This window comes from Lethenteron reissneri, chromosome 39 (assembly GCF_015708825.2).
Source record: "Lethenteron reissneri isolate LAM-NWPU_2019-01 chromosome 39, ASM1570882v1, whole genome shotgun sequence".
Lineage (NCBI taxonomy): Eukaryota > Metazoa > Chordata > Hyperoartia > Petromyzontiformes > Petromyzontidae > Lethenteron > Lethenteron reissneri.
This window is the reverse complement of record NC_083817.1, coordinates 10,138,660-10,155,119: the sequence shown is the minus strand read 5'-3', so window position 1 is coordinate 10,155,119 and position 16,460 is coordinate 10,138,660. Positions and strand designations below refer to the sequence as shown.

Below are 16,460 nucleotides of genomic sequence, written 5' to 3'. Positions count from 1 at the left end.
CTCTGACTTGCTGTTCTCTTCTAAAGATGGCTGCTCTCTCTCCAGAGGAGTGGGTACGGGGAGCTCATGGCAGTGTGGCACCGGGGCAATAGATGAAGGTCTGGATACGTGACAGGTTCTTGCCAGTCCGACGTTTGGGAGGGTCCACCTTGAGTGGTCAGTGGGTTCCCGCCAGATTCTTGGGATAGCGAACTCATTGGAAATTGTAAAACATTTAAAAATTAAAAACGTCTACAATTTTTTACATTTTATGACAATATTTCGAGCAAAAATTGTCCATCTTACCTTCCATATTTTGCATTGCTCGCAGGTGAAATGAGGTTCCCAGGGTTTGTCTTGATCCCCGACAGGCATGCCGAAATATGTCTTGTAGTTCTCACGCATCTTAGCAGATGCTTCCACAGAGTACTTTTTCGCTTTTTTCTTGGTTCTTTCGGTAAAGTCACGTAGAAGGGAAGTAATAAAATAATAAAAAAAAAACATAATAAAATAATATAATAATATATATTATTTTTATTATTTTATTACTTCCCTTCTACGTGACTTTACCGAAAGAACCAAGAAGATGAATTCCTGCAGTCACGAAAGCTTTAAATCGAAATTTACTTTTTCGCTCTTGTCTTGATAAATTGGCCGCATACGTAGCAAAATGCGTCTGCCCGATGCTTGCAGCCTCTTGATGCCATCTCAGAAAAATGCAGATATGTATCCATCTAGGCAGCTGGAACTCAACTGGACTGGTGGGCTTAAGGCCCCTGTATTTATACTACTATTTATACTACTGGAAAGTTCTAGAATGTTCTAGAAGTTACTCCAAGTTTACTCAGCACTGAATATATCTAAAATGTTCTGGAAAGTTTGTGGGGAATAATAGCCATTGTCGGTACTTTTGAGGCATAAGCAATTAGAAAATAACATTACCCTCTGTCGAGCAGCGAGTGGATGAGTTGGTCACCCACCCTTGGTGACATCGGCGTGAGCTCGCTGTACTCTGAAACCTGCATCCTCCCGCCCCGAGTTCGATTCCCAGCCACGGCTGCTGTGACATCAGCCCCAAGTGACGATCTCAACAGGTCGTGCAGCTCGCTCTCTCGCTCTCTGCGTGGCGAGGCACGGTCAAACCTGCACCCTGTAGCGAGCGACTTGGCCTGGACGAGGCCTTGATCCCGCAAGGGATGATCCAAAAACTCTTCCCTCGGCACTGGGACAATACACACGCGCCGTGCGTGTGAGTGAGTGAGTGTGTGTGGTGTTAGTGAGTATGTGCGTGTGAGTGAGTGAGTGTGGTGTGTGTGTGTGGTGCGAGTGTGTGTGTGGTGTGTGAGTGTGTGTGAGTGAGTGTGTATGTGAGTGCGTGTGAGTGTGTGGTGTGCGTGTGTGGTGTGAGTGTGTGTATGTGAGTGTGTGGTGTGTGTGTGGTGTGAGTGGTGTGTGTGTGTGGTGCGAGTGTGTGTGTGGTGTGTGAGTGTGTGCGTGTGAGTGAGTGTGTATGTGAGTGTGTGTGTGTGATTGTGGTGCGAGTCAGTGAATTGGTGCGAGTGAGTGGTGTGAGTGAGTGTGGTGTGAGTGAGTGAGTGTGGTGTGAGTGAGTGTGGTGTGAGTGAGTGAGTGTGGTGTGAGTGAGTGTGGTGTGAGTGAGTGTGGTGTGAGTGAGTGTGGTGTGAGTGAGTGTGGTGTGAGTGAGTGAGTGTGGTGTGTGTGTGTGGTGCGAGTGAGTGTGTGTGAGTGAGTGAGTGGGTGTGGTGCGAGTGTGTGTGGTGTGTGTGTGAGTGAGTGTGGTGTGTATCGGGCGTGGTGCTGGCCACCCACCCCCTCGTGTACCGTTCCGGTCTTCATAGGTGCTCGCTAACAGCACTTGTCCCTACAGTCTGTTAAGACTATATGGGGGATCTTTGTGGTGTGTGTGTGTGGTGCGAGTGTGTGGTGTGTGTGAGTGTGTGAGGGAGTGAGTGTGTGAGTGAGTGAGTGTGGTGTGAGTGTGTGAGTGAGTGAGTGTGGTGCGAGTGTGTGTGGTGTGAGTGAGTGTGTGAGTGAGTGTGGTGTGTGTGAGTATGTGAATGTGGTGTGTGTGAGTGACTGTGTGTGTGAGTGAGTGAGTGAGTGTGTGAGTGAGTGTGGTGCGAGTGTGTGTGGTGTGAGTGAGTGTGTGGGAGTAAGTGTGTGTGGTGTGTGTGAGTGAGTGTGGTGTGAGTGAGTGTGGTGTGAGTGAGTGTGGTGCGAGTGAGTGTGTGTGGTGTGCGTGAGTGTGTGTGGTGTGTGTGTGAGTGAGTGAGTGAGTGTTGTGTGTGTGGTGTGAGTGAGTGAGTGTGGTGTGTGGTGTGAGTGTGTGTGCTGTGTGTGGTGCGAGTGAGTGAGTGTGTGTGTGAGTGAGTGTGTGGTGTGTGTGTGGTGCGAGTGAGTGAGTGTGTGGTGCGAGTGAGTGAGTGTGTATGCGAGTGAGTGTGTGAGTGTGTGTGCGAGTGAGTGAGTGTGTATGCGAGTGAGTGTGTATGCGAGTGAGTGTGTGTGCGAGTGAGTGAGTGTGCGAGTGAGTGTGTGAGTGAGTGTGCGAGTGAGTGAGTGTGCGAGTGAGTGTGTGAGTGAGTGAGTGTGCGAGTGAGTGAGTGTGCGAGTGAGTGAGTGTGCGAGTGAGTGAGTGTGCGAGTGAGTGAGTGTGCGAGTGAGTGTGTGAGTGAGTGAGTGTGCGAGTGAGTGAGTGTGCGAGTGAGTGAGTGTGCGAGTGAGTGAGTGTGCGAGTGAGTGTGCGAGTGAGTGAGTGTGCGAGTGAGTGAGTGTGCGAGTGAGTGAGTGTGCGAGTGAGTGAGTGTGTATGTGAGTGAGTGTGTGTGCGAGTGAGTGAGTGTGCGAGTGAGTGAGTGTGCGAGTGAGTGTGTGAGTGAGTGTGCGAGTGAGTGAGTGTGCGAGTGAGTGTGTGAGTGAGTGAGTGTGCGAGTGAGTGTGCGAGTGAGTGAGTGTGCGAGTGAGTGTGTGTGAGTGTGTGTGAGTGAGTGAGTGGGTGTGGTGTGAGTGTGGTGCGAGTGTGTGTGGTGTGTGTGTGTGGTGTGTATCGGGCGTGGTGCTGGCCACCCACCCCCTCGTGTACCGTTCCGGTCTTCATAGGTGCTCGCTAACAGCACTTGTCCCTACAGTCTGTTAAGACTATATGGGCGATCTTTGATCTTTGTGGTGTGTGTGTGTGGTGCGAGTGTGTGAGTGTGTGGTGTGTGTGAGTGTGTGAGGGAGTGAGTGTGTGAGTGAGTGAGTGTGGTGTGAGTGTGTGAGTGAGTGAGTGTGGTGCGAGTGTGTGTGGTGTGAGTGAGTGTGTGAGTGAGTGTGGTGTGTGTGAGTATGTGAATGTGGTGTGTGTGAGTGACTGTGTGTGTGAGTGAGTGTGTGAGTGAGTGTGGTGCGAGTGTGTGTGGTGTGAGTGAGTGTGTGGGAGTAAGTGTGTGTGGTGTGTGTGAGTGAGTGTGGTGTGAGTGAGTGTGGTGTGAGTGAGTGTGGTGCGAGTGAGTGTGTGTGGTGTGCGTGAGTGTGTGTGGTGTGTGTGTGAGTGAGTGAGTGTTGTGTGTGTGGTGTGAGTGAGTGAGTGTGGTGTGTGGTGTGAGTGTGTGTGCTGTGTGTGGTGCGAGTGAGTGAGTGTGTGTGTGAGTGAGTGTGTGGTGTGTGTGTGGTGCGAGTGAGTGAGTGTGTGGTGCGAGTGAGTGAGTGTGTGAGTGTGTGTGCGAGTGAGTGAGTGTGTATGCGAGTGAGTGTGTATGCGAGTGAGTGTGTGTGCGAGTGAGTGAGTGTGCGAGTGAGTGTGTGAGTGAGTGTGCGAGTGAGTGAGTGTGCGAGTGAGTGTGTGAGTGAGTGAGTGTGCGAGTGAGTGAGTGTGCGAGTGAGTGAGTGTGTATGTGAGTGAGTGTGCGAGTGAGTGTGTGAGTGAGTGAGTGTGCGAGTGAGTGAGTGTGCGAGTGAGTGTGCGAGTGAGTGAGTGTGCGAGTGAGTGAGTGTGCGAGTGAGTGAGTGTGCGAGTGAGTGAGTGTGTGAGTGAGTGAGTGTGTGTGCGAGTGAGTGAGTGAGTGTGTGAGTGAGTGAGTGTGTGAGTGAGTGAGTGTGTGAGTGAGTGAGTGTGTGAGTGAGTGAGTGTGCGAGTGAGTGAGTGTGCGAGTGAGTGAGTGTGCGAGTGAGTGTGCGAGTGAGTGAGTGTGCGAGTGAGTGTGTGAGTGAGTGAGTGTGTGAGTGAGTGTGTGTGCGAGTGAGTGTGTGTGCGAGTGAGTGAGTGTGCGAGTGAGTGTGTGAGTGAGTGAGTGTGTGAGTGAGTGAGTGTGCGAGTGAGTGAGGGTGCGAGTGAGTGAGTGTGCGAGTGTGTGTGAGTGAGAGTGTGTGTGTAAGTGAGAGTGTGTGTGTGAGTGAGTGAGAGTGTGTGTGTGTGTAGTGCGAGTGAGTGCGTGTGAGTGTGTGAGTGAGTGTGTTGTCCGAGTGAGTGAGTGTGTGAGTGAGTGAGTATGTGAGTGTGTGTGAGTGAGTGTGTGGTGCGAGCGAGTGTGTGATGAGTATGTGAGTGTGTGTGAGTGAGTGTGTTGTCCGAGTGAGTGTGTGTGAGTGAGTGTGGTCCGGCAAAACAACCTCCTACCTCCTCGCGGTGCCGGACGGGCAACACTGTCGTGGGCAGTGCTGTGGGGGGAGGGCCAATGCCCATTGGCCTCTCCCCTCATGGCGTCTGTGACCACCACAGTGGCTAAACGGGGGCTCTGGACGGGTGCGAGGGGCTGGTAACCCCTCCACCTTCAATTAACCACCACTAAACTACGATATAAACATAAACCTGTAACTAATAAGCTTGTGCCGGAGGCCCCGGGGGGTCAGGCTTTTATGACGTCTCCTGGCCAAACCCCGTTTGGCGGAGCCAGGAGATTGAATTTTCACCCTCGGGGCTCCTCCAGAAACAACAAAAAACCATTGCGGATGGCCACGTGGAATGTTCGAACGCTCACTGCGGAGGAGAGGCTGCCACTCCTCTGTCGGGAGCTGGACCGGTACCGCCTGGATCTCTGTGGCATTCAGGAGGTCCGGTGGACCGGTTCTGGCTCCTGCCACCATGAGGGGTGGACAGTCCTCTACTCGGGGCAGGAGACTGCCAAACAACAGGGTGTGGTTCTTCTTCTGAACAAAAGAATGAAGGGGGCGTGGAAGCGTGGCGGTGAGGTGTGGGAAGCTGTAAGCCCCAGGATACTTTGGGCTCGCCTTCCCATCAACCAGAGGCGAGGAGTGGTGGTCGTGGTTACTTATGCCCCAACCGAAGACGAACATCCGTGGAGGGATGCAGGCAAAGCCGATGAGTCAGACACTTTATATGACCTCCTGTCACAGGTGCTGGCTAAAGTGGCCACTCGGGACAGAGTCATCTTGTTGGGTGACTTCAATGCCCGAGTTGGTCATGATGCTGGCACCTGGTCTGGAGTGATTGGAAGGCATGGGCCAGATCAGCTCAATAATAACGGTACGAGGCTGCTAGATTTTTGTGCAGCCCATGGGCTTGTAATTACCAACACGCTCTTCTGGCATCGGCGCATCCACACAACATCATGGATACATGCCGGGTCCAAGCAAGAACATCTGCTGGACTACATAGTGACGGACCAGCGGATGCGAGCCCATGTCCTTGACACCAGGACCTACCGTGGAGCTGATCTGCCCTCTGACCATCGACTAGTCATCTGTAAGATGCGCCTGCCTTTCTTCCACTCCGGTGGTGGGTGTACACCCAGGATCCCATTCCAACCAAAAGTGGCCTGGTCTCAGTTAGCTGATGAAAGTTGCAAGCGAGAATTTCATCATCGCTTGCAGCTGGGGTTGGCATCGTCCCCCACTCCACCTGATGTCGAGAGTAAATGGGCGAGGTTTAAGACTGTGACTCATGCAGCTGCAATGGCTGCTTTGGGTACGCGGTCCAGACCTCCCCAGAAACCCTGGCTGACAGAGGAGGTGTTCAGGTTAATTGAGAAAAAGCGACAGGCCCACTCTCATCGCCTACAGCATCCCACGTCAGAGAATGAGGAGGTTTACCGCAGCTTTCGCTCGGAAGTTCGGAGAGCCGTAAGGCGCTGTAAGGATGGGTGGTGGTCGCGGGTTACTGAGGAGATGGAGTCTGCCTCAGTGGCCCGTGATCACAAATCACTATTTAACTCCATCAAAAAAGTAACCTGCAGCGCCACACCTATTACCATCATTAGAGGAAAAAACGGTGATCCAATCTCCGACCCCCAGGAACAGGTTTACAGATTTGCTGAGCATTTCTGTGAGGTCCTGGGGGAGGGAAATTCTCTCAGCCAGGAAAACATCATGGTACAAAGTGGTGATAACCCTGCTGAGGCTGCGGTGCCTCAAATATTGGAAGAGGTCACCCCCTGTGAGTGGCTGGCTGAGGTGCCAGCTGTTGAGGAAGTACTGAGGGCGATCCGGAGTCTGAGACCAGAGAAGGCACCGGGCAGAGATGATCTCCCAAGCGAAATGCTGAGGGAGGGTGGCGTTTGTGCACAGACTGCCCTATATGACATCATAACAACAGTCTGGACCACTGGACGGGTTCCGCAGGACTGGAAGGATGCCCTGGTGGTCCCCCTCTTTAAAAATGGGGACCGTACCGACTGTAACAACTACAGGGGCATCTCACTCCTCAGTGTACCGGGTAAGGTCCTGGCAAGGATTATTCAACATCGCCTTGCGAGGCACGCTGAGGAGAGGCTTGCGGAGCCCCAATGCGGTTTCAGGAAAGGGCGGTCCTGCACAGATGCCATATTTTCTGTCCGTCTGCTACAGCAGAGGTGTAGGGAATTCCAAAAAGACCTACATCTCTGCTTTATTGACCTGGTCAAGGCCTATGATACCATCAGTAGGACTGGGCTCTGGGTTGTTCTTCGTGCTTTCGGAGTCCCTGACCCTCTGCTCACGATCATTAAGGACCTTCATGATGGTGAGCGGGCCCGGGTAAAACTACGTGGCCGGGAGTCGGAGCCTTTCCCTGTACACCTTGGGGTACGACAGGGATGTCCTCTGGCTCCCACATTATTTAACATCTATTTTGACCGCGTAGTTCGTGAAGCCTTCAATAGCTGTACCGGGGGAATTTCCATTTGGTACAGATATAATGGGAGGCTGATCGATGCCCGGGTGCGATCAAGGGATGGCTCCCTATTGGTCAACCACGTTATGTATGCCGATGATTTGGTAATAGCTGCTCATTCAGAAGAGGAATTGGAGACGCTGCTGCTGAGACTGGAGCGTGCCACTAAGAGGTGGGGCCTTACCATCAGCCCCACCAAAACTAAGCACCTGCCTGGGTATTTTGTACCATCGGACACTCCACCCCCACAACTCCCAATTGGTGATGGGGCAGTTGTGGAGAGAGTGGAGAGTTTCCCATACCTGGGCAGTGTGCTTATGACCGGCTCCAGTTTATCAGCAGAGGTCTCACTCCGAATCAGTCGAGCGGCAATATCTTTTCATCGGTTGCGTAACGCTGTGTGGAAGCTACCTGGTCTGTCGCTCCGCACGAAGCTTCAGGTCTTCTCGGCCACGGTCATTCCCTGCCTTCTCTACGCTTGCGAAACGTGGACCCCCCTAGTGGAGCATCTTCGCCGGTTGGAAACATTTAGGCTGGCCTGCCTACGATCCATCCTGGGTTTAACCAGGCTGGATTGTGTGAGGAGCTCACAAATCCTTGAAAGTCCCATCGGTGAGCTCCTCCGGCAGGCAAGGCTACTTTGGCTGGGTCATGTAGCCCGCATGCCCAGCCACCGCATGCCTAAACAGCTTTTGTTCGGCCGGATCAAGGGGGCTAAACGGGCGCGGCACGGGCTAGAGAAGAGATGGAGTGATGTGGTACAGGAGGACGTGGAGCTGAGTGGACTTGCCGATGACTGGTACCAGCGGTGTCAAGATCGGCCTCAGTGGAGGAGGCTCGTGAAGGACGCTACTGGACAGTTGGAGGCAGTCGCCCTCCAACAACAACGGAGGGCGGAGGAGCGACGCTCACAACAACGAGCGGAGCGCCGGGTGGCTAAAGCACAGCAAGTTGGTACAGTAGGGGGCACAGGTGGTGCATCAGCCAGTCATCTCGGTCATCTCGGTCAGTCGACCCGTGGCACCTGGGTCTGCCCCGTGACCTCCTGCCAGCGGGCGTTCGACACTTCATGTGGCCTCAAGGTGCACTTGGCATGGCACAAGCATCGTGGTGACGTCACCGCCACTTAGTGGCGAATGGCGGTTGTTGTTGTTGAGTGAGTGTGTGTGCGAGTGAGTGTGTGAGTGAGTATGTGAGTGAGTGTGTTGTCCGAGTGAGTGAGCGTGGCGTGCGTGTCGATGCGAATGACCCGCCGCTGACCCCAACTATTTTTCTGCGGCACTCTTCTTAACGAGTCGGGGGTTTTAGTTTTTGCTTGCACCGAGACGAGAGGGCACACGACGACGGGACGGTGCCTTCTGGACCGGTGGTGACGATCTGTTAAAACGTGTTGGGGGGGGGGGGGGGGGGTGGAATCGGTCGCCCGCTCGGGATCTTGAGTGCACCCACCGGCGGCTCTTCTGCCCTCGCTGAGCGCCGCTCCGGCCTAATCAGCGTTCCTATTTCACGTCGTGTGTCCACTTTCATCCCATCTCTAAGCTGGGCCCAAAGAGTGACCCCCGATGCACCAACTAAGAAAAAGGCTGCACAGAGAAGAAGACCTGATGGTGCAGGCAGCGATGGGAAGGGAAGCAGCACATGTGTAGGATGGGCAACAACAGGGAACTTTAAAGTGTGTTGGTCGGAAAATGGAGGGAACTGGAGAGAGAGGAAGACCGAAGAGGAATGGCTGGCTGGGATCAGAGATCGTTGCCAGAAAGATGTCGCACTACTTGAGCATATTGGCACAAGACGGAGGAAAGTGGGAACTTATACATGGCTCCACCATCAACACCACCATCATCAACACCACCATCATCAACACCACCACCATCAACACCACCACCATCAACACCACCATCAACACCACCATCAACACCACCACCATCATCAACACCACCATCAACACCACCATCATCACCACCACCATCAACACCACCATCATCAACACCACCACCATCAACACCACCATCAACATCACCACCATCAACACCACCATCAACACCACCATTATCAACACCACCATTATCAACACCACCACTATCAACACCACCATCAACATCACACGTGGTACTGATGGTGGGAGCCATAGGCTCCCGTACAAAAGGTTACACGTTCAAATAATTAAACTAGGGACATATAAAAAAGGTGTGCTCCCTGCTGTGGACCAAGAGGTCTATCGCAGCAACTTCAGACGTAGTTCTGTGAAGTCATCGTACGGGGCTGTTGTGACACAAGGTGGTGCGCTGCTTGCTGCGGGAGGACCGCGGGTTGTTTGTCCACCACGACGCAGCGCGATTCCTGGCACATCGCCTGATGAAGCTGGTTGTAATCACCCGCGAAACGTCGGACACAAATTGTTCATGTTGTGGGTTTACTCTCCAGCACAACCGGTGTGCTGATGTAGTAGTTACACGTCTTGTTGACGTGTCAAACTTTACTTATTGGCTGTGTCGGGTGGTGGTGGTGAGTAAACAACACTCATATTTACGCGACCTAATCCAACCCCAACCAAAAAAAAAAACCTTTAGTACCGAGAATAACTATGGTCGCGAAAACCTCACTACGTGTTAAACAACAACAACAACAACAGCAACAACAACACCCCCCCCCCACCGCTCACTTATGGAGTCGGCCAAACATCGTCAAGTGGCAGGGGCGCTGCTTCAAAGAAGCCTCGGGACCTTTGCTGGGTACGCAGAGAGGGGGGCACCGCACGGGACTGCCACGTGGGAACACGGCTGATGCGGGTCGATGGGGGGTGATGGGGCGATGGGTGGCGATGGGGAGATGCGGGGCGATGGGGAGATGGGGAGATGGGTCGCGATGGGTGGCGATGGGGAGATGGGTCGCGATGGGGAGATGGGTCGCGATGGGTGGCGATGGGGAGATGGGGGGCGATGGGGAGATGGGGAGATGGGGGGAGATGGGTGGCGATGGGGATATGGGTGGCGATGGGGAGATGGGGAGATGGGGGGCGATGGGGAGATGGGTGGCGATGGGGAGATGGGGGGCGATGGGGAGATGGGGGGCGATGGGGAGATGGGGGGCGATGGGGAGATGGGTGGCGATGGGGAGATGGGGGCGATGGGGAGATGGGGGGCGATGGGGAGATGGGTGGCGATGGGGAGATGGGTGGCGATGGGGAGATGGGGGCGATGGGGAGATGGGGGGCGATGGGGAGATGGGTGGCGATGGGGAGATGGGGGGCGATGGGGAGATGGGTGGCGATGGGGAGATGGGGGGCGATGGGGGGCGATGGGGAGATGGGTGGCGATGGGGGGATGCGTGGCGATGGGGGGATGCGTGGCGATGGGGAGATGGGGGGCGATGGGGGGATGCGTGGCGATGGGGAGATGGGGGGCGATGGGGAGATGGGGGGCGATGGGGAGATGGGGGGCGATGGGGAGATGGGGGGCGATGGGGAGAAGGGTGGCGATGGGGGGATGCGTGGCGATGGGGAGATGGGGGGCGATGGGGAGATGGGGGGCGATGGGGGGATGCGTGGCGATGGGGAGATGGGGGGCGATGGGGAGAATGGTGGCGATGGGGGGATGCGTGGCGATGGGGAGATGGGGGTCGATGGGGAGATGGGGGGCGATGGGGAGATGGGTGGCGATGGGGAGATGGGGGGCGATGGGGGATGCGTGGCGATGGGGAGATGGGGGGCGATGGGGAGATGGGGGGCGATGGGGGATGCGTTGCGATGGGGAGATGGGGGGCGATGGGGAGATGGGGGGCGATGGGGAGATGGGGGGCGATGGGGAGATGGGGGGCGATGGGGAGAAGGGTGGCGATGGGGAGATGGGTGGCGATGGGGAGATGGGGGGCGATGGGGAGATGGGGGGCGATGGGGAGATGGGGGGCGATGGGGAGATGGGGGGCGATGGGGAGATGGGGGGCGATGGGGAGAAGGGTGGCGATGGGGAGATGGGTGGCGATGGGGAGATGGGTGGCGATGGGGGGATGCGTGGCGATGGGGAGATGGGGGGCGATGGGGAGATGGGGGGGCGATGGGGAGATGGGTGGCAATGGGGAGATGGGTGGCGATGGGGAGATGGGTGGCGATGGGGAGATGCGTGGCGATGGGGAGATGGGTGGCGATGGGGAGATGCGTGGCGATGGGGAGATGGGTGGCGATGGGGAGATGCGTGGCGATGGGGAGATGGGTGGCGATGGGGAGATGGGTGGCGATGGGGAGATGGGTGGCGATGGGGAGATGCGTGGCGATGGGGAGATGGGTGGCGATGGGGGGATGCGTGGCGATGGGGAGATGGGGGGCGATGGGGAGATGGGGGGCGATGGGTGGCGATGGGGAGATGCGTGGCGATGGGGAGATGCGTGGCGATGGGGAGATGCGTGGCGATGGGGAGATGGGTGGCGATGGGGAGATGGGTGGCGATGGGGAGATGCGGGGCGATGGGGAGATGCGGGGCGATGGGGAGATGGGTGGCGATGGGGAGATGCGGGGCGATGGGGAGATGCGTGGCGATGGGGGGCGATGGGGAGATGGGTGGCGATGGGGAGATGCGGGGCGATGGGGAGATGGGTGGCGATGGGGAGATGGGTGGCGATGGGGAGATGGGGGGTGATGGGGAGATGGGTGGCGATGGGGAGATGGGTGGCGATGGGGAGATGGGTGGCGATGGGGAGATGCGGGGCGATGGGGAGATGCGTGGCGATGGGGGGCGATGGGGAGATGGGTGGCGATGGGGAGATGCGGGGCGATGGGGAGATGGGTGGCGATGGGGAGATGGGTGGCGATGGGGAGATGGGTGGCGATGGGGAGATGGGGGGTGATGGGGAGATGGGTGGCGATGGGGAGATGGGTGGCGATGGGGAGATGTGTGGCGATGGGGAGATGCGTGGCGATGGGGAGATGCGTGGCGATGGGGAGATGCGTGGCGATGGGGAGATGGGTGGCGATGGGGAGATGGGTGGCGATGGGGAGATGCGCGGTGATGGGGAGATGGGTGGCGATGGGGAGATGGGTGGCGATGGGGAGATGTGTGGCGTTGGGGAGATGCGTGGCGATGGGGAGATGGGTGGCGATGGGGAGATGGGTGGCGATGGGGAGATGCGCGGTGATGGGGAGATGGGTGGCGATGGGGAGATGGGTGGCGATGGGGCGATGGGGGGATGGGGGGCGATGGGGAGATGGGGTGCGAGGGCCGGGTTCCCGTCGTGACGGGCGCGCACGCCGCTGCTGATTAATGCGCCTAATTACTGCGTGTGTGAGATTCATAACAATAACACCAACAACAACGCCAGCAGTAGCAGCACCAACGTCGCCTTTGCCCGCGGTGGCCAACGGAGGAAATTGATCTGACTTTGATTCGAGTTTCGTTTCGGACTCTTGCAAAAATCAACCGCAACCCGTAACTCCAAACACGCCGCCGTGTTGCAGCCAGACTTGGTGTTGCCCGTTGATGCGCGGCAGAGGCGACCTTGCAGCCACGGTCCGGACGCGCGGTGGTGACGATGGTGGCGGTGTTGCAGTGTACAGACTCCAAACCCGGGCTGGGTTGGAACTGCGGGGTTGGTTGGTTCTGTGGGACTGGTTGGTTCTGTGGGACTGGTTGGTTCTGTGGGATTGGTTGGTTCTGTGGGACTGGTTGGTTCTGTGGGACTGGTTGGTTCTGTGGGGCTGGTTGGTTCTGTGGGGTCTGGTTGGTTCTGTGGGACTGGTTGGTTCTGTGGGACTGGTTGGTTCTGTGGGATTGGTTGGTTCTGTGGGACTGGTTGGTTCTGTGGGACTGGTTGGTTCTGTGGGACTGGTTGGTTCTGTGGGACTGGTTGGTTCTGTGGGATTGGTTGGTTCTGTGGAGTTGGTTGGTTCTGTGGGATTGGTTGGTTCTGTTGGACTGGTTGGTTCTGTGGGACTGGTTGGTTCTGTGGGACTGGTTGGTTCTGTGGGACTGGTTGGTTCTGTGGGGCTGGTTGGTTCTGTGGGGTTGGTTGGTTCTGTGGGACTGGTTGGTTCTGTGGGACTGGTTGGTTCTGTGGGACTGGTTGGTTCTGTGGGACTGGTTGGTTCTGTGGGACTGGTTGGTTCTGTGGGGCTGGTTGGTTCTGTGGGACTGGTTGGTTCTGTGGGTCTGGTTGGTTCTGTGGGGCTGGTTGGTTCTGTGGGACTGGTTGGTTCTGTGGGGTTGGTTGGTTCTGTGGGACTGGTTGGTTCTGTGGGACTGGTTGGTTCTGTGGGGTTGGTTGGTTCTGTGGGACTGGTTGGTTCTGTGGGACTGGTTGGTTCTGTGGGACTGGTTGGTTCTGTGGGGCTGGTTGGTTCTGTGGGGTTGGTTGGTTCTGTGGGACTGGTTGGTTCTGTGGGACTGGTTGGTTCTGTGGGGCTGGTTGGTTCTGTGGGACTGGTTGGTTCTGTGGGACTGGTTGGTTCTGTGGGACTGGTTGGTTCTGTGGGGCTGGTTGGTTCTGTGGGACTGGTTGGTTCTGTGGGACTGGTTGGTTCTGTGGGACTGGTTGGTTCTGTGGGACTGGTTGGTTCTGTGGGGCTGGTTGGTTCTGTGGGGTTGGTTGGTTCTGTGGGACTGGTTGGTTCTGTGGGACTGGTTGGTTCTGTGGGGCTGGTTGGTTCTGTGGGACTGGTTGGAACTGCGGGGCTGGTTGGTTCTGTGGGACTGGTTGGTTCTGTGGGGCTGGTTGGTTCTGTGGGACTGGTTGGTTCTGTGGGACTGGTTGGTTCTGTGGGACTGGTTGGTTCTGTGGGGCTGGTTGGTTCTGTGGGACTGGTTGGTTGTGGGACTGGTTGGTTCTGTGGGGCTGGTTGGTTCTGTGGGACTGGTTGGTTCTGTGGGACTGGTTGGTTCTGTGGGACTGGTTGGTTCTGTGGGACTGGTTGGTTCTGTGGGACTGGTTGGTTCTGTGGGACTGGTTGGTTCTGTGGGACTGGTTGGTTCTGTGGGGCTGGTTGGTTCTGTGGGGCTGGTTGGTTCTGTGGGACTGGTTGGTTCTGTGGGATTGGTTGGTTCTGTGGGACTGGTTGGTTCTGTGGGACTGGTTGGTTCTGTGGGACTGGTTGGCTCTGTGGGACTGGTTGGCTCTGTGGGACTGGTTGGCTCTGTGGGACTGGTTGGTTCTGTGGGTCTGGTTGGTTCTGTGGGACTGGTTGGTTCTGTGGGACTGGTTCTGTGGGACTGGTTGGTTCTGTGGGATTGGTTGGTTCTGTGGGACTGGTTGGTTCTGTGGGTCTGGTTGGTTCTGTGGGATTGGTTGGTTCTGTGGGACTGGTTGGTTCTGTGGGTCTGGTTGGTTCTGTGGGATTGGTTGGTTCTGTGGGACTGGTTCTGTGGGACTGGTTGGTTCTGTGGGATTGGTTGGTTCTATGGGACTGGTTGGTTCTGTGGTACTGGCTGGTTCTGTGGGACTGGTTCTGTGGGACTGGTTGGTTCTGTGGGGCTGGTTGAATCGATGTTGCTCTCAGCATGCACTCCCAGAAGGCCGTGCAGCTGATGGGTTGTGTAATGAACAATTTTATGTTTTTTTTTTCTCTGGCGAGACTGATACGTGAAGGAGACATTGTCTGACATGCAGGAGCGAGAGAGACAGAGATGGTCATGGTTACTGACAGGCATTGTTGTTGCTTCCGAAGTTGTTAAATACAGACTCAGTCACTGCTATTGACGTCCGTATCATTGGGAGGCCATCCTGAGTGTAATGGCCACAAACTGCGTGATCATCAAGAAAGAAACATTGACAACACTTTGACATTTTGTCTGTTTTTCTTTCTTCTTCAGCACCTCACTAATTAAGAAGTTGAAGGTGATTACACTCGGGATGATATGTAAGTAACGGTGCCACGGTGGCGAGATGTTAACTCCCTTGCCTGGTACACAGGAGGTCGTGGGTTCTTGCCCGACCCTGACGCCTGCTGCTGTATATTTGGAGTTTGCGTGTCTTTCTCTCTCCCCGTGGTCGCGTGGATTTTTCTCCGGGTCCTCCGGTTTTTCCCCTCCACATGTAGCATCAACATTACGCGTTTAGAGTATTTGGCTGCTATAAATTTCCACGCGATAAGCCACTTCGTTGAGCTATATTTTGTGATCGCCAGGTCCCTTCTGAAAAAGAGCTGTACAGCTCAGTGGGCCTCACTTAACCATCTTCTCTTGACTCTCTCTCTCTCTTTCTCTCTTTCAAAGTTATTTCCAAGAAGAGTTTAACCGTAGTCTAGTTTTCCATATAAATTCACATAAAGGCAAATTACTCACTCGGGGAAACACAGCGTCCGCCGGCGCACGCTGTGACAGCCTGGCTTGAACCTCCTGCAAAAGAAGAGCGCTTGGGATTGTGGCGTTTTTCTGGGTAAAATCATCTCGCTGCTGAGTCACGACATGTCGCCGGATAACCGGCGGGTTTGAAACCGCGCGGTGCGTAACAAGTTTGTCACGTGGCAATTAAAACCAAAATTAATTCTCACGGGTGGAATTCGCCGAACTGAGCGATACGCCACACTGAGTGCGATGCATTAACTCGATAACGATCTGCCTTTTGTGAGTGTTTTTATTGTCACTGATCTCATCACGTGACCGCGAGGCAGAGAATTGCGAGGTTGTCACCTTGAAAATGTTTTCATAATAATATCACAGTCCTTTACGCAGTCGAGTTGTGATTAATGACAACGCTCAGCCTGCCTGGGCGTCGTTGGGGTGAGGGCACCTGCCGACAGTGGGAAAGCTGCGAGTTCAAATCACGGTTGGACGTTGACGCGGCCCATCATCGCCCCTTTGGTCGATACAATTGAGTACCACTTTGTGAAAAGTCGACATTTGCCCCGCCTTTGGAGAGACCGGTCCCCCACGACCAGCGGAACGTGAATTAACACGACAGGCTCAGATCCGCCGAGACTCTGTTCAGAAGATTCGTGCTTGGGCTTGTGATCAGCACCGTGTTTGTTTAATGTATCGTTGTTATGATTTTGTCTTTTGCCCAATTGCATTCCACTTGTATGATCATAGCGTCTCTACACGAAGCGCCCATTCAGTGTCCCCGCCCTGCGTTAGAGAACAGTCAGCCGTCGGATTGTTAACGACCTCACCCGGTCTAGATTTGAAGTTTTCATGACTGCAGGAATCCATCCTCTTTGGTTCTTTCGGTAAAGTCACGTAGGTAGAAAATATATTAAATCACGACGTTTCGGGCGCAACACAAGTGCCCGTCATCAAGTGGAAACAACTTCATCAATTGTTTATTGCTGTGGTGGTTTCCACTTGATGACGGGCACTTGTGTTGCACCCGAAACGTCGTGATTTAATTTATGTTGTACCTACGTGACTTTACCGAAAGAACCTAAGAGTATGGACTTCACCCGGTATGCAGG

At 55.2% G+C, this 16,460-nt stretch overlaps 1 protein-coding gene across 1 annotated transcript; it reads right to left on the bottom strand.

Annotated features, from left to right (window-relative positions):
• Nucleotides 1-9,792: 9,792 nt before the first annotated feature.
• On the bottom strand, nucleotides 9,793-15,860 carry LOC133351887 (uncharacterized). The gene is made up of 4 exons (XM_061567464.1): nucleotides 15,835-15,860; nucleotides 14,168-14,280; nucleotides 13,046-13,108; nucleotides 9,793-9,815 (listed from the first exon to the last, which is right to left on the bottom strand). The coding sequence occupies exons 1-4, from the start codon at nucleotides 15,858-15,860 to the stop codon at nucleotides 9,793-9,795; spliced, it is 225 nt and encodes a 74-aa protein (XP_061423448.1).
• Nucleotides 15,861-16,460: the final 600 nt, after the last annotated feature.

Excerpts from the sequence above, each read along its gene's own strand:
- LOC133351887 (XM_061567464.1), bottom strand. The coding sequence starts at position 15,860 with ATGATGGGCCGCGTCAACGTCCAACC. Across the intron at positions 14,281-15,834 it reads GGCCGCGTCAACGTCCAACC|TCCCACAGAACCAGTCCCAC; the intron begins GTGATTTGAACT and ends AGAACCAACCAG. Across the intron at positions 9,816-13,045 it reads CAGCCCCACAGAACCAACCA|CAAAGGTCCCGAGGCTTCTT; the intron begins GTCCCACAGAAC and ends CTGCGTACCCAG.